This window comes from Pollicipes pollicipes, unplaced genomic scaffold (assembly GCF_011947565.3).
Source record: "Pollicipes pollicipes isolate AB1234 unplaced genomic scaffold, Ppol_2.1 Scaffold_5554;HRSCAF=6571_pilon_pilon_pilon, whole genome shotgun sequence".
NCBI classification, from domain to species: Eukaryota; Metazoa; Arthropoda; class Thecostraca; order Pollicipedomorpha; family Pollicipedidae; genus Pollicipes; species Pollicipes pollicipes.
In genome coordinates, this window is record NW_023596706.1 from 24,867 (window position 1) to 47,533 (window position 22,667).

The 22,667-nt window shown below is 53.0% G+C and overlaps 1 protein-coding gene and 1 pseudogene across 1 annotated transcript; both read right to left on the reverse strand.

Moving 5' to 3' along the window:
• Window positions 1-4,759: 4,759 nt before the first annotated feature.
• Window positions 4,760-7,430, reverse strand: LOC119102088 (alpha-L-fucosidase-like; annotated as a pseudogene).
• Window positions 7,431-13,060: 5,630 nt separating this feature from the next.
• On the reverse strand, window positions 13,061-17,537 carry LOC119102086 (uncharacterized). Its single transcript, XM_037225450.1, has 5 exons — window positions 17,468-17,537; window positions 16,708-16,835; window positions 15,518-15,719; window positions 13,589-13,742; window positions 13,061-13,180 (listed from the first exon to the last, which is right to left on the reverse strand). The coding sequence occupies exons 2-5, from the start codon at window positions 16,784-16,786 to the stop codon at window positions 13,061-13,063; spliced, it is 555 nt and encodes a 184-aa protein (XP_037081345.1). The 5' UTR covers window positions 16,787-16,835; window positions 17,468-17,537.
• Between the last annotated feature and the right edge of the window lie 5,130 nt (window positions 17,538-22,667).

Below are 22,667 nucleotides of genomic sequence, written 5' to 3' on the forward strand. Positions count from 1 at the left end.
GTGCTCACGTTTCCTACCATCCATCCCCCACGTACTCTAGATTGTTTGACCTGTTCCAACATTCTACCTATCAATCATGGAGAATAGCCATTGCCCATCAGCAAGTTCCGTATGTTATCTAGACTCTTTTTTTCTTTTTCACTACTTTGTGAGTTGCTTAGATCACGATAGGACACGTTGCGAATTATACTATGCTTGGGGGAAGTTGGGCATGCACATTCGCAGTGCAGAATTATACCAGAGTTGGTTGGCTTGATAAAGGGCTCCATTTCTAACCTTGTGCGGTTGCTCCTCCGTTTTACCGTCACTAGCGTGTCCAAATGTGGGACTCCTCTCCGTCCCCTGTATGCTCCATCGTAAAGGCTAAACTTGGATGCTGATTGTTCATGAGCTCTAGAAATCACTCAGGGCATGTTGTCCGCCCGTCCATACCCCAACATAATCATCAATGCATCTAGCTTGGAAAGTCGGTTTGGCTGCCGGCCAGGGCCAACTTGGTCTGAGCTTTTACCACCAGAGGATCAGCGCATTGACTCCCCATTGCTATGCTCAATTTCTGTCGAAAGTAACCATCTCCGAACGAGAAGACACAATCCTAAAGACACTCCATGGAAATGTTTGTCTACCTTAGCTTTCACGGCAGCGATAGCCTCATTGATTGGTATATTGTCATGTAAATCGACAACATCTACACTGAAGAAAATACTGCCCTCTGGTAACTATTCTACTTATGAATGTTTGGAAACCTTTTTAAAAAGTCTGTTGGCTCACAGATGCGTGGAGAAAACAACAGCAAAACCTGGGTTGGTTGAGTATTGCCTCCAAAAGACACGAAGTGTTTTCAGTATGACCTCACGGAGATATCACGGGTCTAAAGGGCACTGCAGACTTATGGTCCTGATGCAGCTAATTGAACACAGGTGTTGTATTGTATCTAAACGTTAAAACTTTAATGGTTTTGTCATAAAGTTTCGCGCTACCTGTACTCTTCAGCGTTCTTTTGCCTTAGCCCCTACCTGAGGGACTGGATTCCTATTCAGTTTTTCGTGACTGTCTCCGTCTGTATGTATAACCTGAGCTCTGTTCACATAAGTTACCTTATCTAAGATTAAAACACCCTTACACTCATCGCTCTGCTAAACCATTATATCATCATTTTTGCTAAGGTCTCTGATGAGGTTCCGCTGATCTGCAGTGACCTTTAGTTTGCCTTTGCCTTTTGAACATGCGCAGAACGTCATGCTTTAATTTATGCACGCTAACTTCTACATCCTTACTAGAAGGTCCAGGAAAGTTCATCCCGATATCTGGAAATCTCAACGACAGATTCGGAATACGACCTGGATGCGGCTGATCTTCGTTACCATCTTCTGCGTCTGCCCCACAGACGTCACGAGGTCCATTCGCCAGTCTCGATGTTACTGCTGTGGCATTTGTTGAAGCTGGTGGTAACCTCGTGTTGAAGTTGGTGTTGAAGTTGGCCCGGTGCAGTCGCGGTACCAGTGTGTTGCTACCATCACACAATTTTGAGATGTAGTCTTTCCACCGCTGGTCACATGCAAAACACTCAACTCCTTCCTCTACCTGAAATAAAATGTCCTTAGATGTTGCGTCTGTGCCAAGTTAGGACTTTGGCTGGAAGACTAACTTCTGCGGTATTTAGGTCTACGGACGATACATTATTCACTCTCTTTTTACTTGTCTGACTGGCAACCAGTTCTGCATGGCCATGACTGACTTGGCGCTTGGCTTAAAGTAGTGTGAAGTTGTTCACCTATCTTCGTCTATTTTCGCGAGAAGTGACGTCAGAAACCGGTACACACATCGCACATGCATAAGCGTGCCTTTTGTACTCTGTAAAACACGAGATCGATTCGAATGAGCGTGAGCGTTGTCGTTCCAAACAGTCTTTTTTTCGAAATGTTTCTGCAGTTGCCTTGTTTAATACAATTTTAGAAAGGCCGACGCCGCGCGGCCCACGCAGTCTGTAGGACTGGAAATGGGGTAAAAGTTGTTGTGTCTGACTTTCAACCGTGCATGCTCGAAACTATGTTATATAACTTTTCGATAATCGATTCTGACCAGGGGTTGAACACTCAGATGCATATGTGTTGGTCAAATAATGGTTTACGCAAATTTTGACCTCATTTCTATCGTCAACGTTCACATGGCGTCCTCAATATCTCCATAGAATCCGGAGGAAATTGACGGAACTTCCGTGTTTTATCGGCCTAGAAAGAATCCGTGTAACTTATGGCGGCATTCTGCTCCATGCAGTCGCTTAACGCCTGCTTCCTTGACTTAATTGACTCCAAAATATGAACAGGATTGCTTCTGGTATCTTCACAGGCTTCTGTTCCAAATGACTAAATTAAACATAGAATTGAACCGAAAAAATCCTATGCCCTCGAGATAAAGTCGTCAGATCCGTTTGTGTGTGTGCGTATGTGTGTGTGTGGGGGGGGGGGGGGGTTCACCATCCGAAGTTCTTTTCCCATCCTTGTACCCCCCCCCCCCCCCGGTCTCATCTTACCAAAGCCCTGGCTGCGCCCCTGTGTAACATGATGGAGAAGTGGGCAATTAGGAATAATTTAGCATGCTGTAGCCAATCATGACATTTTTTCACTGGTCTTTAGTCTGGACCGCTCCTGCCCAGGTGACACCGCCGCACTTGTTAAACAATGGTGATGCAGGCTTGCCAACAGAATTTGATAAGAGCTGAAGGCGTCCTTTGCACACACTTAGAGCATTGATACCTCAGACAGGGCGGTCGGTCGCTCAACAGTTGCGTCGAGGTGGGCCTGACTCCATCTCTGCCTGGTGTGTACAGACCCCTTCCGACATGCCGAGCCTGAGTGGCCGGTGTGACTGTCACCAAATGTTGCCCGATACGTGCTCTGGCTGGCTGAATAGACGATAGTGCCGGTGTTAGCCCGATTGGCACTAGGCCGCACACCTGACTAAGGACACACAGGCCGCTCAGGCGCGGTCATCAGGTGCGGGATGCCAATGCGCTGTCGCTGCACGTGCCATCGATTTGTGCTTTTTTATCGTTGATAACTTATGGATGCCAGCTTGAGATGAGACCCAAGCAGTTGTTTTTTATACTGAAAAAATGTGATTTGACTGACACAATTTGCGTTCGTTTCAACTTAACTGATCAAGGAAAGGTTACCTGCTTTATTGATCGTTTCTCTGAGGCTCATGGGAGGGTCCTTGAACTAAAACTACCTTGGTCAACCTTTTACGTTGAGGAACTTGTCGTCCCGGGATATCTGATGATCCGGGGCTTGCTTCGAATGCCAGAACCATCTTGAAAGATGTTTCATCTTGCAAGTTCAGGAAAAATCACTCATCTGAAATGACTCAGAATTATGATCTCTGGATTTAAAATGCCATCTAGGAAACAGAAGGTTACAGGCACACACTCATCATTTTCTTAGGAAGGGGTGGTGGAAGGGGGGGGGGGGGTAGTTAATCGGAGCTCAGCGAGAACGAATTACGCATTAGAACACTTTGGCCACTGATTTGTTAACCCTGACTGACATATGTGCGCGCGCAGGGTAAAGCGTAGCATGGATGGGTAACAGGGGCATGGGTAAAACAAAAAGTGGTTGCACCAAGCCTCAGGCAATGACAAAATATACACGGTACGCAAAGTCCATCGCTATTTGTAGAATGAACATGCGATATAAGGCTGCGACCAGTATTTTAATTAATGCAAGATACCAACATACTTCGACATTATGACGTGATAGGGTTAAATGACGTCATATTGTTGAAGTATGCTGCTATCTTTCTTTGCATTAATTAAAAACCAATTCAATTATTTGACTCGATGGTTCGCCTGAAGATGTAAAAGTTTCGCACAAACTAGTTCAAAGAGAGTATTCCTGCTACGTAAATTATGCACTCATACATTTTGATATCTCAGAGGAAGGGACGAATCCGAGGGAAGCAAGCCCCATCTGAAGGCTTCGCTTTCGACCGGCTTCGGACGTTGGGTAGGGTGTGTCGATAATGAAGATAGAGCGACCAAACTTGTCTGCTACTTGCAGTTCGCGGCTGCAGCATACGCATGCAAATTTTGAGGTAGCTCCAGTCATGGGTTCGGACACGGCGTCAAGCTAGTGCTCGTATGGTTACATTGCTGCATTTTATATCCAAAAGTTAGGCTATCAAATATTTGGTCGCAAATGACGTAGGCAATTAACGCCACCTATACAATGCTATTTATGGTATTACATATCTATGGAAAATGCAGTGCAGCCAAACCACTTCACATTCTGAAAGCCCGAAAAGGTCTTGCATTCGTAGTATTTCCGTACAATCGGACTAAAACGACGTTCAGAACCCAAAGTTGTTCCGAGTGGACCTCTACAAACGGCATTTAGTTGAAGTACATGGACATTCTCGAACAGGTGATAGATACCCGCGCCAAGTAACTAAATGCATGATCGACATAATGTGATAAATCTAGTCATATCAGATAAACCAACCAGCTGGCGCTGATCTGAGCCATCAGGGCTTCGGAATCGATTCCAGATTCGGATTGATGAGGGATAAATGGCAATAAATCGATGAATCTCACTCATCGGACCCAGACTCCATCGCTCCCATTCAACTTGTCACATGAAATGGGGTCGGGCTCAGGCACCAACGTGACTTAATTCGATTCATACTGGCTGTTCAAAGTTTCCGACTACCTATCGTGTACTACCTCCGACGATCTATTCATGGGCGAAACCGAAACCCAAGATGAGGCAGCATACATTATAATATGATTTATTTGTGGAGCAAGCACGCTCCCAATGAGTACGGACTGAGTGCTCGGGTCGGTACATAAAAACGTAGCATCTGTGACAATTCGCGAGAAAGTCAAGTAAGCTACTTGCGGGGCAATGCATCGTCGCAACAGTGTGCTTTTTGGTTTGGTCAATGCCATCATGCCATAAACACACGGAACGCTTGCTCCCAAGGCAAGCTGTAAGCTATTATGCACCATCACCCAACATTGTACCGCTACCGTACCGTTAGATTGTTAACATTTTGTGACGCTTTGTCTACGTGACAGCGGGACAATATCGATTTTTGGCTTTCACTATGGTTGGTTATCACAGCCCTTCATTTAAAGTTCCAAAACACGCCGCTCGCCATGTAAGTAATATTACTCCTACGCCATAAGTTGCACAGCAAGCGACAAGCTCAAAGACCAGGCGCCCATGGTTGTTATGTGATAATGGGCTTGAGCCAGGATCATAGCCAAGCAAAGGCCGCCAAAGGATCCATGACCTTTCCCTCCACCAAACGTTTTTCATATATACTAAGCAGCTTTGTTGGAGTTCAGAGCAAATTCAACGTTGCTTGACCTCTCATCTAGATAATATCTAAGTGCGTGGTTGGAGATCGCTCTTCGTGTACGCAGAAAGGCTCGTCCATGCCAAGGTTTGCGGCCGTAACCATACCGCATCAGTCTCCGGGTTTGGCGTCGTTGCTGGAGGGCGCCTTCTTCCCCGCCGAGCTGTCTCCGACGGCGACAGTGTTCTGCCAGAAGGCGGCGGTCTGTCTGTAGCTGGAGAACTTCCGGAGCGTTATCTCGTTCAGAAACTCGGAGGTTTTACCGGCACCGTCGCCTCCCGCCAGCTGGACAGCGTCTTCCCCTGACCGGTCTACCCCCGCGGCGTCGTCGTCTCCCGGCGCCACGGCGTTCTCGGCGCGCACCACCCAGGCCCAGCGGGCGCTGACCTTCTCCAGCGGCGGCAGCTGCACCAGCAGCGGCGCGCCCGGCCGCTGGCGCCACTGCAGAGGCCCACCGTCGAATCCCAGCAGTATGAGGCGGCCGCTGGCCTGCCGCAGGCGCAGACTCCCCAGGCGCAGACGGCCGGCCGGCGGCCAGTCCAGCACGATGGCGTACACGCGACCCTCGCGCTGCGTGTACCACACGCCGGGCGTGACGCTGTCGTTCTGGTGCACCCACGGACGCGACGCGTAGATGGCCTCGCCGCTGATGTTGAGCCACTGGCCCATCTGGCGGAGCCGCTCCTCGAAGATGGGCACGATGCGACCGTCGTGCGTGGGGCCCACGTTGAGCAGCAGGTTGCCGCCGCAGCTGACCGTCTCGGCCAACTCGCGGGTCAGCTCCTCCATCGAGCGGATGCTGGCCAGCGAGATGTCGCGCCGGTAGCCCCAGGAGTAGCGGTCGACCGTCATGCAGTTTTCCCACTTGTGCTTCTGCAGCACGCCCGGGTTGTAGTGGTCGTGGCAGGTGATGAAGTCGCCGTGCTTGCAGCCACAGTCCGTGCCCCAGCGGTCGTTGGTGACGACGCGGGTCGCGGATCGGCGAGTCGTTGTAGAGCCAGGCGAGGAACTGCTTGCTGCCCCAGTAGTCGGAGCTGGGCGCCTGGCTGCTGCCGTCCGACCAGATCACGTCCGGCTCGTAGCCGTACACCAGCTCGTACAGCTCCGGAATCGTTTTGGCCGCCGGGAATGTGTTCTGCGTGAAGTTGCTCGCCTTGTCCGCCAACCAGTGCGGGTTGAAGAACTCGAACAGCGAGTGGTAGACGCCGAAGCGGATGTTGGTGCGGTTCCGCACGGCGCGCCCCAGGTCGCCAACCAGGTCGCGCTTCGGCCCCGTGTCGACGGCGTTCCAGCTCCAGGCATACTTGCTCGGCCACAGCGTGAAGCCCTCGTGGTGCTTGGTGGTGAGCACCACATAGCGCGCGCCGGCGGCGGCGAACAGGTCCGCCCAGCGATCCGGCTCGAAGAACTCGGCCGTGAACTGCGGCGCAAAGTCGGCGTACGTGAAGCCCGGTCGGTAGTTGCGCCGCATGAATTCGACGTGCGCCTTGTCTTTGTCGCCGCGCCACTGCTGCCAGAACCAGGCGTCGCCGAAGCTGGGCACCGAGTACACGCCCCAGTGCAGGAAGATGCCGAACTTGGCCTCGTCGTACCAGGCCGGGATCGGCCGCGTGTCGAGCGACTCCCACGTGGGCTCGTAGCGGGCCCGGCTGCGGCCCAGCAGCGCCCACGTCACGGCCAGCAGCAGCGGCACACGCAGCATGTCACTGGCAGGGGCGCTTCACACGCCGCTGCTGCGCTGGTCACGCCTGCGTGGCGGGAGAGCACGTCCAGCCGCGGCGGACAGGCAGCGGAGAGCCGCGAAGCACTGCAGCCGGCGTGGGCTCCACACTCACACGTCTGCTGGCTGCAGCCTGGCTGCGGGCGACCACCGGCCGCTCCTTGTGCCCGGTGACCGGCCTTGATCTGCGCTCGGTCCCTCGCAGCGCTCGTTCGCTCTCGTGTCGTCGCGGCGCCGCAGCTCCTGCGCGGCCGCCGGCGATACCCTGGTGACGGATGACAACAGACGGGCCCTCGGCGCTGCGACGCGAGCGGTCGATCGGCGTTATGAGCCGGCACGTGGCGACGGTGCACGGTCCACACACAGACAGACCGGTCAGCGATCCCAGCGATAGAGCCGCCGCCGGCGGCTGGCTGCCGCACTGGCACGGCGCCAAACGTTGGAGCCGGCTAACCACGTATGCAAATGCCCCAGCTGCCGAGACCCCAGGCGAGAGCACACTGAGAACAAGGCAACAAGCTTACGAATACGCTATATACATCATATGTATACATCATGTATACAATGCATCAGATACGTTAGCTGTCAGAGATGCTACCAGGGGCCTCACGCCGAGTGGCTGACCAGCACCGTGTCAGGTACTTTGAGGATTTGATAGATTTGCTTACTATGGCCGTGTCACATTAATATGCTTCATTGAGCGCATACAACCTTGCCTCTTAAGGTCTTTCCCTGACGTCATGTTTCAACGGAACGGAGAAGCACAGAGTCGTCTTCCAATCGACGGAAATCGATCTCTGAAGGAACGAGTAAATGAATGGGCATCAATCTTGCAATCTCATGTAACTAATGAATGATGCACGCCATTCGTGAGCTTTAAAGCACATGCTCTATGCGGTGCCCTTTAAAAGTTAAAACAGTTTCAAAGGGAGTGTTCCACATTTATTTCGGGGATTTTGAACTCAAACAGCGGGCTTGAAGGTTTACACGAAGACAGGATCAAACGATGATATATTAGGGATAATTTTTGCTAAACAGAGATATTGTATTATCTGGAGCAGTCTTTTCTACTTAAAAAGAGTAGCAACAGCTGTAGGATAGCTATTTGGTGTCAATTATCATGCCTCCTTGAATATCGTCAGATATGGAACATTTTCATCACAGACGTGTGCCATCTTAGACGCATATTTCCAGAGAAACACACTCTGTGTGGCATTGGGACTTAACGACGCACTCAGCTGCCGCGAATACGTGGCGTCGCCTGTCTCTCACCATGGCAGGAAGGGCGGACACGAAAAACATACTCTGGTGAAAGCTCACGACCAGTTATATCTAACAGCAACACTGGAGAGCGCCACATTACGAGGTACTCCCCACCAGAAGTGCCGCCAAGAAGACAAAAGGGCAAACCAATTACAGTCATTTTTGAGCCGAGCGCAGTCAACGTTTCGTCGCAGTGCCCAGACTTTTCTCTCTATGCAGCCCATTTTTTGGCTGGGCGTTCTTGACGGAATATGTTCACCGTTGCGGATGTGTGCTAATAGTTCACGCTGGTCTTGTACCAAGCTGGTGTACGAATTGATATGGAATATATAGAAAATTTACTTGGGGACACCAGCATCCGACTCTTGGTACACATAAAGTGCGGTGGTCAGAATTTACTCCGATATTCATAGATATGTGAGAAGAAATGAACGCCTGTAGCTGCTACACCGGGTAGAGAAAATGATTTAGTGATGAGTGATTTTAAGTAACTTTATAAAGTAATCTCATCAACGCCCCTGTCGCCTCTTGTGTTTTTCCAATCCCTGGAAGGTTGCCTCTGTCATCCCTCTTCACAACCCAGGCCATCGTGACATTGCTGGTAATTTCAGACCCATACCAATTTCACTTGTGATGTCCAAAATATGAGAAAAAATTGTGCACGAGCAACTGTCGTCCTACCTCATTACCCATGGTCTTTTCGCTCCATCACAGTACGCTCGTAAACATTGTTACCCAACACAGGACGCCCTCGTCAACGCCGTTGAGTGGGCGGTACGTGGAGTTGGCGTTGGAGACATTGTCATCGTCACCTCCATTAATCTCAGCCGTGCCTTGGATGGTGTCGACCACGGTGTCCTGATTAAGCTGCAGTGATATGGCATCGATCCGAAATGGCTTGAGGGCCACCATGCTGGTCGGCAGAAGGTGGTGAGATGCGGTCCCCTCTCTCTTTTCCGCTGACTCACGGGATCCCTCAGGGATCCTCGGTCGGCCCTATCCTCATCATCTTCACTAACGGCCTTTCATTTCACCGCCCTCGCGGACGGCTAGTGTCCTATGCCGACGACAATTGACTGCTAGACTTCCGCTCATCCGGACCAATTGTCTGTTTTGAAACCCCGTCAGGAGGAAACCATCCAAGTGATTTCATCCCACTTCACATCCAACCCCATTAACTGAATCCCACCGAAACAACTCTGCTTCTTCTTGGCACTCAACAATGCATGAAGAAAACCTTATCTTTTCACCCCGATATTGTGGGACACGAGTTGAGCCCTTCGCCGTCCGTGAAGATGCCGGAAACTGCTATTGAAAGTATCCTTTTCTGTGAGATGCACTCATCCCATGTTGTCAAAAAATGCAACTCCACCCTTTCTACTCTTATAAAATTCGTCGCCACTTAACACCCGCAGTTCGTAAACTTCTTATCCAGTCACATGTCTTCCGGAGCCCCATGCCCGGAGCCCCGTAGCCCCCTCCATCTTCTGTACTGCCCCTCGGACTGTGGCGGAGCTGCGGCATGTCACCTAGGGAGGAGTGCCACCTAGCACTGCCCCTGGCACCTAGGAGTGCCAGGGGCAGATCAACTTCGGAGCCAGGATCGTCACCGGTACTCGTCGGTGAGGTTCAATGGCGGTGACTGCTCGAGCGCCAGGCTGGCGCGGTGTCAGTGACCTTGTCACTCACCGTGACGGTCTGGCTTGTACAGGGCCTTTGTAGGGAATCTTCCACATTTGAAGGTATTTAAGAAAACATCAGATGTGATAAGTTACGCTCACTCATAAGTATTGTTGCACTTTTAGGTGGAAAAGGGTACTCACAATTTACTCACAAAAGGGTACTCACAACAACACAATTTCTCTGTTAAGTAGATATGCACATCAATATGCCAGTCTTTTAACGCGTTTTCGTACCTCGCACAGCATTGATTGAGAGCCGGTTGACAGCCGTTATGTCTCGAAATTCATGCTCACGAACGCCAAATATGAAAAAAACTCGGCGTCATATGTTATTTGACCTTGGTCGCCGCATGGCCAACAGCATGCATGGTCTAGATCGGTGCATGGTAGAATCTGAAGAGCGTTATCATGGCGTCATGAATGCCCGAGTGAACTCGAAAAAAATCCCTGAAAAGTATGCGCCTGCCCGCGGGCGTTTAACTCAGAAACTAGAAGGGTTTAGGTCTTAAGAAAAGCAGGTCCGTGAACTGCATCGGATGGTCTTCAAGATGGCTACTTCAGTTCAAAACTCCATGCAAATGTGGACCACCAAATGTGGATGCGGGCGACAGGGCCGGCCGACGCCTGCCCTCCCCGCCCCGTGGCGGATTGATCGCGGCAACTGTCGATGGTGCCCTGATCACCAGAGGCAACTGTCGATGGTGCCCTGATCAACAGAGGCAACTGTCAATTGATCACCAGAGGCAACTGTCGATGGAACCCTGATCACCGGAGGCAACTGTCGATGGTACCCTGATCACCGGAGGCAACTGTCGATGGTACCCTGATCACCAGAGGCAACTGTCGATGGCACAGTGATCGCGAGTCTATCATACCAGGTTTGCTCGCACGGAACCGAAGGGCATCTGTTGCCACACCAGGGTCATTGTAATCTGTGTTATGGGTGCTGGAGCGTCTCGTGACGCTCGTGTGTTTTGTGGGATGTGTGCGCCTTGAATAACACAGAGGGGGACTGAAATACGCCAACTTCTAGTCTCGTAAAACCTACTTCAGCAGAATCACGATTCCGAAGCGTACTTACTGTAAACGGGGTACCAGCCTGGTCTCCAAGACTAAGAGCGGATTGACCAGGCGGTCGGTGGACGTTGCTGGGATCACAAGCTTTGTCCACACAAAGATGATTGCCCGAATGTTGTGCGAAACATGATCCGGACTCCAGCGTGGCAGGATAGTCATGACACGAGGCGTCCATCGCTGATGAACACATAGCTTGAGGTTAGCTGGCTACCATCTGAATGACATCACAACTGCGATTTTGGGTATTGTGGTAGATTACTTGTTTTTTATCTGCAATTAAAAACGAACCATCCAGCCTGCTAATACAATGCTCTGCTGCCGACGCCAATGGAACAGCTACCTGTTTCCCCTCCCACTGAAAGATATGAAGATGATTGCCGTCAAAAGGTGCTTCGTCTAAGTGGGGCCTCGCATTCTGAAATGACCGCCAAGCAGTACGACAAGGTCACATGCTGTGGTGGGGGGGGGGGGGGGGGGGGCTCGTGCCACATTCCCCACTGCTCAGTGGACACAGTTCGATCGGAGCGGTAGTTAAACACACTTTATTCGATAATGGATAAATACGCGACACACTACGAACCAACACTGTGATATGAATGCAGGCACAGTGTACAAATATCAAGCGTTAAACAGCGTACGGTAGCGGACCAGTGCAGGTGCGACAACAATCCACGTTGCATAGGTGCGGTGGGGCCGGCGAGGGCCGGCGGCGACGTGAGACCACAGCGGCTGCCGGCGGCGGCGTGAGACCACAGCGGCCGCCCGGCAGCTGTCGACAGACGGCCGCCCCCGGAGTGTCGCCCCAGCACGGCGGTGCGCCCGCGGCCGGGCAGCCGCCGGCTCCACGGACAGGCAACGGCGCCAACAAACGCAACAATATATCACAGAAGGGGAGCCGAACGGCGGCCGGCTGCGTCCAGCGCCGCCGCCGAACCCAGCCCCGCGTAGAGCGCGACCGTGGAAGACGGAAGTTGAACGTAGCGTGATCAAGTATCGATAAAAGCATATTGCACCGACGTAACGCAGCGCGAGGTTCGCCGACTGGCCGCCGAACAGACTCGCGTGACGACGGGCCGCGCCCGACAGAGGGCGGGCCAACATATCACAAGGGCAAACGCGCTACAAAAACAGGGGCCCGCCTCCGCCGCGTTGAACACTAGCCCGACAGCGGGCGGCAGCGGAGACGGCAGACGATGGGGTGACTGGCCGGACGCGGGCCGGGCAGGCGCGGCCCGCGCCCCTGTGGGGGTCGCCGGGGGCGGCGGCCGGGCGGACAGTCGGCGCTACTTGGCGTCGGTTCGTCGGCTGTGCGCCGTGTCCAGCCGCAGGAACTCCTGCTTGAGGTAGCTCAGCGTCTTCATCAGCACCTCCTTCTCCTCACGGAGGCCCAGCACCTCGTCTTCGGCCTCCCGACACCTGGCAGTACGCGGGTCAGGTCAGGTCAGGTCAGGATCAGCATCAGACCAGACCAAGGTCGCAACACGCCAGGTCAAAGAGACACAGCCAGATGGTGGGGTCGCGCCAAAACAGGTCGAAGAGACGACCTCTCTGGCTGAGCACCCAACCGAAACAACATCCCCACCCAAATAAATATCACACCTGTCTCATCCCCACAGCGCACCACTGACCGACCCAGCCCCTGAACCATCGGCCGACGCGCCACCAGCGGGCGCCCGCGGCCAGTCCGGCGACGTCGGCGGCAGCGGCGACGGCAGTCTCACCTGGCCTCCAGCGCGGTCAGCTGGCTCAGCCGCTGCTCGGAACCGCGCCGCTGCTCCAGCTGGTCCTCCAGCAGCTGGCAGCGCCGTCGCAGCCGGCCCAGCTCGCCCTCCGAGCCTGACGCAGGGTTGTTGAACGAGCTGGCGACGTCCACCAGCGAGCAGGAGCCGGAGGGACCGGTGCCGGCGCCAGCGCCACCTGCCGCCGCAGACGCGTCGGTCAGCGCGGCCGCGCGCCATCGTCACGGACGCCTGTGTCGCCGCTCGAAGCATTTGTTCGCCACCTCGTCACAAGTTTCACCAGTCAGCATCGGTTTCTCGAGCACACCAGCCACGTAGCGAGTCTGCTTCAGGATGGAAAACTCTCCAGGAACGTAGACGAATGCATCAGCTGAAGCAGCCATGCGATCTGTGCTGATGTTCACAACAACCTTCTTACAACCAAACACACATTTTAAAGCGAGACTGCTGGTCACATCCGCACGCACCGGCACAGCGAAATTCCGTCCACTGAAATGCATGCATGGCAGCACACAAACCTCGCTCAACGCATGGCGCAAGATCATCTTAACCCTGCTCTGTGTGATGAGCCTATAACTAATCCACGCGTGCCCTCCAACACACTCTACCCGGGCCAGCTCTGGTGTCGCCGGCCGTGGGCCGTCTCCGCTCACCTGGCGTCGGCTGCTGGACGGTGAGCAAGCGTGCCCTCCAACACACTCTACCCGAGCCACCTCTGGTGTCGCTGGTCGTGGGCCGTCTCCGCTCACCTGGCGTCGGCTGCTGGACGGTGAACACACCGGCGCCATCCCTCGTGACGTGCACGGCCGGCAGGCGCAGGTCGAGCGGCACCACGCCCGGGCTCGTGATGTTGTTGGACAGCCGGTCTTCTGTGAGGCGCAGCTTGATACGCTCCAGGTGCAGCTGCGGCGACGGGGCGATCGGTGGAGGAGCAGGCATGACATGAGGGAGGGGGTGGCATGGGGTCGGGCTCTGTGAGAGCCAGCGTGCCACACCCACCGGTGGGTGCATGAGCCCAGTGCGGAGCGGCTGCCCACTGACCACCAACAGGTAACAAGGCTTGCCAGGGAGTAAAACGAAGGCAATTCGCATGCTGAGATGTACCGGGACTGCGAGTAGCGATCACAACATGACATGTTCTTGGTGGCGGACAAAACAGACATCATTTGTCTTCCTTTCTTACCATATTCAAACCAAGAAAACCGGACGTGACGTCTTGACGCTTCAGGTCGCCGCCACGCCAGGTAAACACGACAGCTCGCGGTGCATGTTTCCCCTCAAAGAGGAAAGGGGGAGGGGCAGCCCACACGGCCGAGGGCCGGTCCGGCGTCCGTTCACTCACCACGTCCCGCTTCCGCATGGCAGAGGAGAGCGACATCTCGCTGTGTGTGTCCTCAGTCACCTCGCTGGCGATCTCCACCGACGGCACCCGCTTCAGCGCCCCCTCCACCACAAACAGCGGGTCCACGGACTCTGCGGGGAGGACGAGCGGCCATCAGCATGCGCCCCACCACATCGAGGAGAGCGTACACACTGAGCCGACCAGGTGACCTTCCGAACAGCTTACAATACAGGGATACGCGAGTTGGGGTGTCTCAGCCGCCATAGCCCATTAGAATGTCGACCCAACGGTGTTGAATAGACAGGAGAGCGGCAGCGGGGCTTTCACTGGCTGTTGAGACGAGCCAGCCGCACATCCTCAGCATGAAGACGGCGCTCACCAAACGGATGCCAGGGGTCATCTTGGACATATCCATGTGAAACGTACAGCCATACATAACGCCATTTCTCGCCAAGGGATAACAGTGGAGGATGGAAGTTTAATTGAGTGAGAACATCCATCATCCGCCGCGCCGCTCCCTTCACACACCGAACAGTAAGCATGACACACCGTGTGCTTCAGCTCAAGCGAATTACTCATATGTCATGCTTAAACAGACACTAACGACGCCGCAGGTGGGCGAGCGCACTGACCCGACTTGTCAAGCTCGAGGTTGAGTAGCACGTAGCTGTCCGAGTCGGACGACATGTCCGACATGACCGACATGGTGTCGCTCTGGTCGTCGGGGCTCTTGAGTGCCGAGTACAGCGACGACAGGAAGCTGTTGAGGCCGCGCTTCACCTGGCTCAGGCTGGCGCCCAGCTCGGCCAGCGGCGGCGTGGGCGAGCCGGCGGCGCCGCTCGCCTGGCCGCCGGCGCCGGCCCGGCCGCCACGTGGTTGGCCTCGGCGGCGACGGCCGGCGGTGGCGGCGGCGCGGGCGGCGGCTCGTCGGCAGGCAGCAGCGCCGCCGTCACCTCCGAGAGCGAGTCGACGCGCGTCGGCAGCAGGCCCGCCTCCTGGAAGCTGGTGACGCTGGACGAGTCGGGAAAGACGGACAGGTCGCCGCCGGACGAGCCCTTGCTGGAGAGCAGGCAGGGCATGAGCAGGCTGATGTCGAGCTGGGGCAACGCGGCGCTGACACACTGGCTGCCGGCGCCGGCCGCGCCCAGCAGCCGCTCGGCGTCCAGCGTCAGCAGCGCCGACATCTCCGACAGCCGCTCCAGCTGGCGCAGCAGGAACAGGTACTGGAAGTAGTTCAGCTGCAGGCTGATCAGGCTCGGCACGTGCAGCACCATGGTGAGATCGCTGACGCGGCCATCGCTGACGCTGCCCCTTGTTGCAGTTCTGGTACACCCACATGGAGACGGGAATGGCGTCGATGAACGGCACCGGCCGGTGGCGCACGGCCGACGTGCCGAAAAAGTCGCCCCAGAATGGGTCCATGTGGATGAAGACGACGTCGCGCGGCTCCTCCCAGAGCAGGCGGCCGGGCAGGCCCCGTCGGAAGTCCGGCACCGAGGCGACCACGTCCGCCGGCGCCGGCTGCACGTGGTCCTTACCTGGCGGCGGCGGACACGGTCTCCATGTCAGACGCGCCCGCCGCACAACAACGCCGACTGGCCACCGACCATGCGCGTGGGCCCAAACACAGGCTCGCAGAACGGAAGACATCGAGAATAAACACAAACAAACCGGTGAGCCGCACATCCCACACTTGGGATCAGCAGCGAAGACAGCAATAGTGACAGTCACCGTGCTCATAGGAAACGCACGTGCTGTACCCCGGTGACTGACATTACAGGCGGCAAGCATCCGGCGCACGGGCAGTTGCACCAGAGCGCCGCAGTAGGCAGCCAGTCAGACGGACCAGGGCATGGCGAAATTCGCTTATAGGCGCCCGCCGCAAAATAGCACACTCTGGAACACGGCGGCCCCTTAAACCAGCGATCGTAACTACCAGAGTTTTGAAACCGGATACTTGCGACAGAGGCCGGGGAAGAGGGCTGTTCGGGCAGGGGCGGCAGCGGTCCAGGACGTAGCGAGTGTGTGCTGCATCAGCCAGGTTCGGACAGGGGGCGGCAGGCGTCGAGGACGTACCGAGTGTGTACTGCACCAGCCTGTCGGGCAGGGGACGGCAGAGGTCGAGGATGTACCGAGAGTGTACTATACCAGCCGGTCGGGCAGGGGGCGGCAGAGGTCGAGGACGTACTGAGTGTGTGCTGCACCAGCCGGTCGGGCAGCAGACGGCAAAGACCGAGGACATACCGAGTGTGTGCTGCACCAGCCGGTTAGGCAGCAGACGGCAGAGATCGAGGACGTACCGAGTGTGTGCTGCACCAGCCGGTCGGGCAGGGGGCGGCAGAGGTCGAGGATGTATCGAGTGTGTGCCGCACCAGCCGGTCGGGCAGGGGACGGCAGATATCGAGGACGTACCGAGTGTGTACTGCATTAGTCGGGTTCGGGCAGGGGGCGGCAGAGATCGAGGACGTACCGAGTGTGTACTACACCAGCCGGTTGGGCAGGGGGCGGCAGGGGTCGGGGACGTACCGAGTGTGTACTGCACCAGCCGGTCGGGCACCATCTGCAGATCACCGTCGCGGGCCGGGAAGTCGGAACCGAACGCCATCTCGCCGGCCTGCAGCCGCTCTAGGCACTTGGTCAGGCCGGCCAGCGACCTGCCGCGCGCACGCAGACATCACACAGCGGTCCGCTGAGCTGTCGGCGACGCGGGACCGAACGGGCCGGACCCACCAGTGAGCCGGCAGACACGCGGATCCGACGGGCCGGGCCTACCAGTGAGCCGGCGGAGACGCGGGTTCGAACGGGCCGGGCCCGCCAGTGTGCCAGCGGAGACGGCAAGCCAGGCCCATGACGACGGAGCTGCCGCTGCCACGTACATCCCACACGCAAACACTCGATCAAAAGTCTGAAGCGGGTGCCAGACTTGGCCAGAGGCATTTCGCAGACACGGACCGCCTCACACCTTGTCCGTCTGGCAGGGACCTGACACCAACACACAGACGTGACGCGGATCTGTCGGGCGGCGCGCACCGGGCACCTGCCGGTCACGCGTGCCATACATAGCTGCCTCTACGGGGGCGCATCCCGACTTTTCAGGCACACATCAGGGTTGCGTAAGTCTGGCAAGCGGTACATCCTCACACTATATGCAGACTACGTAAACGTTAACGCCCCGGCACCAGACCACCTGAAAACGGTACATACCAGGACCTCGTTCATCAGTACACACTCTAGTCATTCCATCAGTGTCAGGGCACATACCCCGGCTCCGTGCAGCAGCACGTACCCGGGCGCAGTAGGGTCGGGCGAGCGGTAGTTGCAGACGAGCAGGCGGGTCGTCTGCAGCTGGAGCGTGCTCGGTCAGGTCGCGCTGCAGCGGGTAGTCGTGCGTCGTCTCTAGCACCAGGCGCGGCATGATGGCCTCCAGGCGCAGGTCGATGTACGGCGCCGGCGCCGAGCCGGCCGTCGACAGCGACTTGGTCAGGTTGCACGCGAAGGCGTTCAGCCACAGCACGGTGATAGGGTCGACGATCACCTGTACCGGGTTGACGTGCACCATGGCCTTGGGCGGCGGCACTGCGGTGGAGAGCGGGCGAGGGGAGGGTTAACGGGCCGGCGCCAGAGGGCGCCGGGCGCCGGCGTCAATTTTTATAGGTTTTCAACAGTTCAGCGGATTAAACGAGGAGTAATTGCAAGTCATTGCTATGATACAGGGTACATCTGACTTAGACTTCAAATACGCGAAAAATACGTGTACATGCAAACGAATTCCAGTTAACAGGTGGCATCACGCTAATACATCATTCATGCATGCAAGTGACTTCAAGAAACTAACTGCAAGTAAACAGGCATCGCGCACCACGTGTCACTTATATCCATGCAAACGAATTCAATAAACTAGGCATCGAACATCACGCGTCAGGCATCGCTCAGACATGAACACGATTCTAAAGGGGATGTTCCACCTTTGAAGCTATTGAGGTGAGCATCAGATATGGTGGGAAAAACTTACTTGCAGCTATTGGTAAACTTTCAAGGCTTAAAAACGACCCTAAGTAGCAAAATATTAGAGTTTGTAAAAATGCGCTCCATTACGTCATCGCTTGATGGCGTCATGAAATCAATTTGTGACGACGGCATCACCCGACAGCATCTGGCAGCCAGACCTAAAGAATGGCTCCAAATGCACGAAAGCTAACGCCAGCCGGCCATTCTCATCGCGGGCGCTGTGTCGGATGGCGGTTTAGTGAATGGCTTGTTTGTGGATTTTTTGTCTTAGTACTGATCGTAGGAAAAGCTTTGGTGGGCTGTTTGACAAACGCAACGTACCGACCGCCAGCTTTTATAGGCAGATTATTCACATCACAGCACGATATACTGTGAAAATTGTCGTACAGTGCCATGAATCTCTCACCGAATCCTGTCAAGAACTGTTAAGGATGTCAATACTGTATTGTAGACCTATGCTTGCCTGCAGTGCTGTAGTCCTGACATTGATATCTTATGATGTGCACAGTCGTTACTTTCTTTAATATTTGTAACTGGAAATGCAGTCACATGCGAAGATAAACAGTACATCTATAACATTGCTATGAATTGATTACCAAAGTATTGTCATTGCTATGGTGAAGATGATGAGGTTGAGCTACCACAAATGTTTTTCTTGCTCAGGACTATTCACGCATTCGCTGGTTAACGCTGATATAATCATGTGATACAGCGGCAATCTCATGGGTGATAGCCCTTTGCCAGTGTTAAATTGTTTGTTGCCAGTCATTCATAAATGCATAAACTGTTATCTTATAGGCTTGAAATACAGTAGTCAACTAATGTGGCACATTGTGTAACGGCACAGCTCAACAGAGTCATTGTGGCACCACCTCATTGCTGTTCTGTGGCATGGCATAATGGACAATGACGCGGTTGTTGTACTGCAGTCCCTGCTACTTTCATAATAAATTTCATCATGAGAAGATGAATCGAGCGTGCATTGTTATATTAACGCCGCGTCTGACGTATGACTGACCAGAAGAACACATGATACAGTATACAAATTACTTTAAAAAAGCACACAATGACCTCACTTGCTCAGCCTATTTTGGGAATCCACAAAACGACGGTGACAAAGGCGTAAACATGTCTTCTGCTTCCACAGCCATGCAACATGCCGCAGCCATCAGGATGCTCCACTCAAAAGTATTGTTCACACAAGTAATAGCACACGTATAACAACAAAATATTACATGTAGTGAAATAACACTGCAAACCTGCTGACTGCACAAAGCTGAAGATAGGACAGGTGCATGTAGTTATATTAGATGGGCGAAATGAAAGGCAGTGACGAAGCTGCCAGTGCACACAAGGCTCACGATAAAGATATTGTTGAGTGCCATCCAAGAAAGCAACAACAATACTCTTTCATCTTTCCCAGCACCCAGCAACTCACACAAGTTGCAGTGACTATGACATAAACCACTTACAAGCAATGCTTGCCTGCCTACAAAATTTGTTGAAACAGTAATATTTGCATCCATAAAAATGCATCTCTATATGTTTCGAATTATTAATGGAAAAGCAACTTGCAAACTCGCATCATGCAAGTTTATACCACGCATATGCATTAATAAGCCTCACGGAGCTGCCCCTACTGCCAAAGTGAATTGCTAATATAACGGCATGCAAGGAATTAATCACATGCCTTACTACCTCAATAGGTTCAAAATGTTGGCAAATCATAATGAAGTGGCAAGGTGTCTTTGTACACCCCTGCAGTATAGAAAGTGCTAGTGTTTCTTCCGGTTTGCTGGCATCACTACCTTGTCATGTTCAAACAAAAACACAAGGAAAGAGGCGGATATCGATATATCATATTCTATTGGGAGTCATCAAACTGAAAGAAGTACCAAAACAGTGCTCCCTTTCAGAAGAACAAAGCTCGCACGCACACTCCCCATCACTTTAAGATCAATACAAGCACGCACCACCAGTGACCATATCCATTGAGAGCGCCTGATGCACACACTTACGTCAAATAAGTGTGATCCCGCACTTGCACAGCCCGCGGACTGTCAAACTGCAAGTTTTCTCACAATTTAGGCACAGGCTTTCGGTTATAACGCCGCATTTCACCGTGAGCTCCCTCCAAAACATGGTCTAAGCGGGTGTTCGTGACAATGCAACTCAATATATTATACTTGTAGGACACATATGGAAGGACCCAATTTTGTGTTCAATATTTTAATTTGTCATTCAGGTGTGTCTTGGATATCTCGTAATATATACATATATGTATATATATATATATATATATATATATATATATATATATATATACATATATGTATATTGCTCCGGTGTACATGCGCCAACCCAGCTGTCTGTAAAAAATAAGTCAGTAGAAGAAGGGGAAATACTGGCAGCAGGAGAAAAACGACAGATTTGCCGTCGCGTGTTCTTTTTTATACCATTCGAAGAGTGCCGTTCTTTTTTCCCTTCCATAGAAACAAGGAAAATGCTCCGTTGACGAGTGCTGTACAACCCGACAGTGCTCACGCTTACGTTCGCGACACACACTCAGCAGCGAAATCTTACTGACAGCCATCATCTTCTACTGATTGTATCATACGTGCCGCATCACTGCTTTCGCGAATGAATCGGCGGCCGTGCTGTTTTTGACCATAAATTGAGAACAGCCTGTAAAATGACGGCGATCGTATGACGTTTCTATGACGACATCAATGACAATGTGGCTTTAAAAAAGTCTCCCCACAAACATTTCCCACTTTTGCGGACGTGTAACTCAGGAGCCAGAGGGTTTTGGGTCTGAAAAAGTGCATGGCTGTGAACTGCATCAAAGGGTCCTTAAGACGGCTATTTCAGTTCACAACCCCATATAAAGGTAGAACAGCTAGCTAGCACGCATCACACATCAAGGCACTAATCACATTCGCATGATCGGTCATGGTAAGTCCTGTATGTTTAGGTCTGGTCGCCGACTTCTAATAATACAAGTTTTACTTATTCTTTTGCCTGGACAGGCCTGTGCTTTGTAGATGACTTTAAGCTCCTAAAAGAGGTAAAGAGTCCGTGCCTCCCTGGATTTCAACCTAAGCATATTTTGTCACGTTTTTTTTGTGTGCGAACCCCTCGAAACCCAGGCATAAATAGAGAGCACCTCTTGGCCCCTAGGCACTTAGCCTTCGAGATAAAAGATTTTACCACCTACTAATTGTCATTCTTCAAAGCTATGCGCACACGCAGTTTTGATTTTCTAATCCTATGCTTGATTTTCCAAGGCAGGTACTAATCTATGCAAGGAGTATTAAGAATCTGTTGCCTGACGGAGCGTGCTCCCGTTTCCTACTATCCATGCCCCACGTACTCTAGATTGTTTGACCTGTTCCAACATTCCACCTATCAATCATGGAGAATAGCCATTGCCCATCAGCAAGGTCCGTATGTTATTTAGACTCTTTGTTTCTCTTTCACTACTTTATGAGTTGCTTGGATCCCTATAGGACACGTTACGAATTATACTATGCTTGGTGGAAGTTGGACATGCACATTCGCAGTGCAGAATTATACCAGAGTTGGTGGGCTTGATAAAGGGCTCCATTTCTAACGTTGTGCGGTTGCCCCTCCGTTTTACCGTCACTAGCGTGTCCAAAGGTGGGACTCCTCTCCGTACCCTGTATGCTCCATCGTAAAGGCTAAATTTGGATGCTGATTGTTCATGAGCTCTAGAAATCACTCAAGGGCATGTTGTTCGCCCGTCCATACCCCAACATAATCATCGATGCATCTAGCTTGGAAAGTCGGTTTGGCTGCCGGCCAGGGCCAACTTGGTCTGAACTTTTACCACCAGAGGATCAGCGCATTGACTCCCCATTGCTATGCTCAATTTCTGTCGAAAGTAACCATCTCCGAACGAGAAGACACTATCCTAAAGACACTCCATGGAAATGTTTGTCTACCTTAGCTTTCACGGCAGCGATAAGCCCTATTGATTGATTTATTGCCATGTAAATTGACAACATCTACACTGAAGAAAATACTGCCCTCCGATAGCTATTCTGCCTGTTAATGTTTGGAAACCCTTTTAAAAAGTCTGTTGTCCCACAGATGCGTGGAGAAAACAACAGCAAAACCTGGGTTGGTTGAGTATTGCCTCCAAAAGACACGAAGTTTTTTCAGTATGAGCACCTCACAGAGATACCACGGGTCTAAAGGGTACTGCAGGCTTATGGTACTGATGCAGCCAATAGAACACAGGCGTTGTGCTGTATTTAAATGTTAGATCTTTGATGGCTTTGTCCGAAAGTTTCCCGCTATCTGTACTCTTCAGCGTTCTTTAGTTTTAGCCTCTACCTGAGGGACTGCATTCCTACTGAGTTTTTTCGTAACTGTCTCCGTCGGTAAGTATAACGTGACCTCTGATCACATAAGTTACCTTTTCTAAAATTACAACACCGTTACACTTATCACTC

Bases quoted from the DNA above. Each gene is read 5' to 3' on its own strand.
- LOC119102086 (XM_037225450.1), bottom strand. From the start codon at position 16,786: ATGGCGTTCGGTTCCGACTTCCCGGCCCGCGACGGTGATCTGCAGATG. The intron at 15,720-16,707 runs GTACGTCCCCGA...CGCCGCCGCCAG, and splicing joins GCTGGTGCAGTACACACTCG to GTAAGGACCACGTGCAGCCG. The intron at 13,743-15,517 runs GTGGGTGTACCA...CCGTCGCCGCAG, and splicing joins GACGCCATTCCCGTCTCCAT to CTGCACCTGGAGCGTATCAA.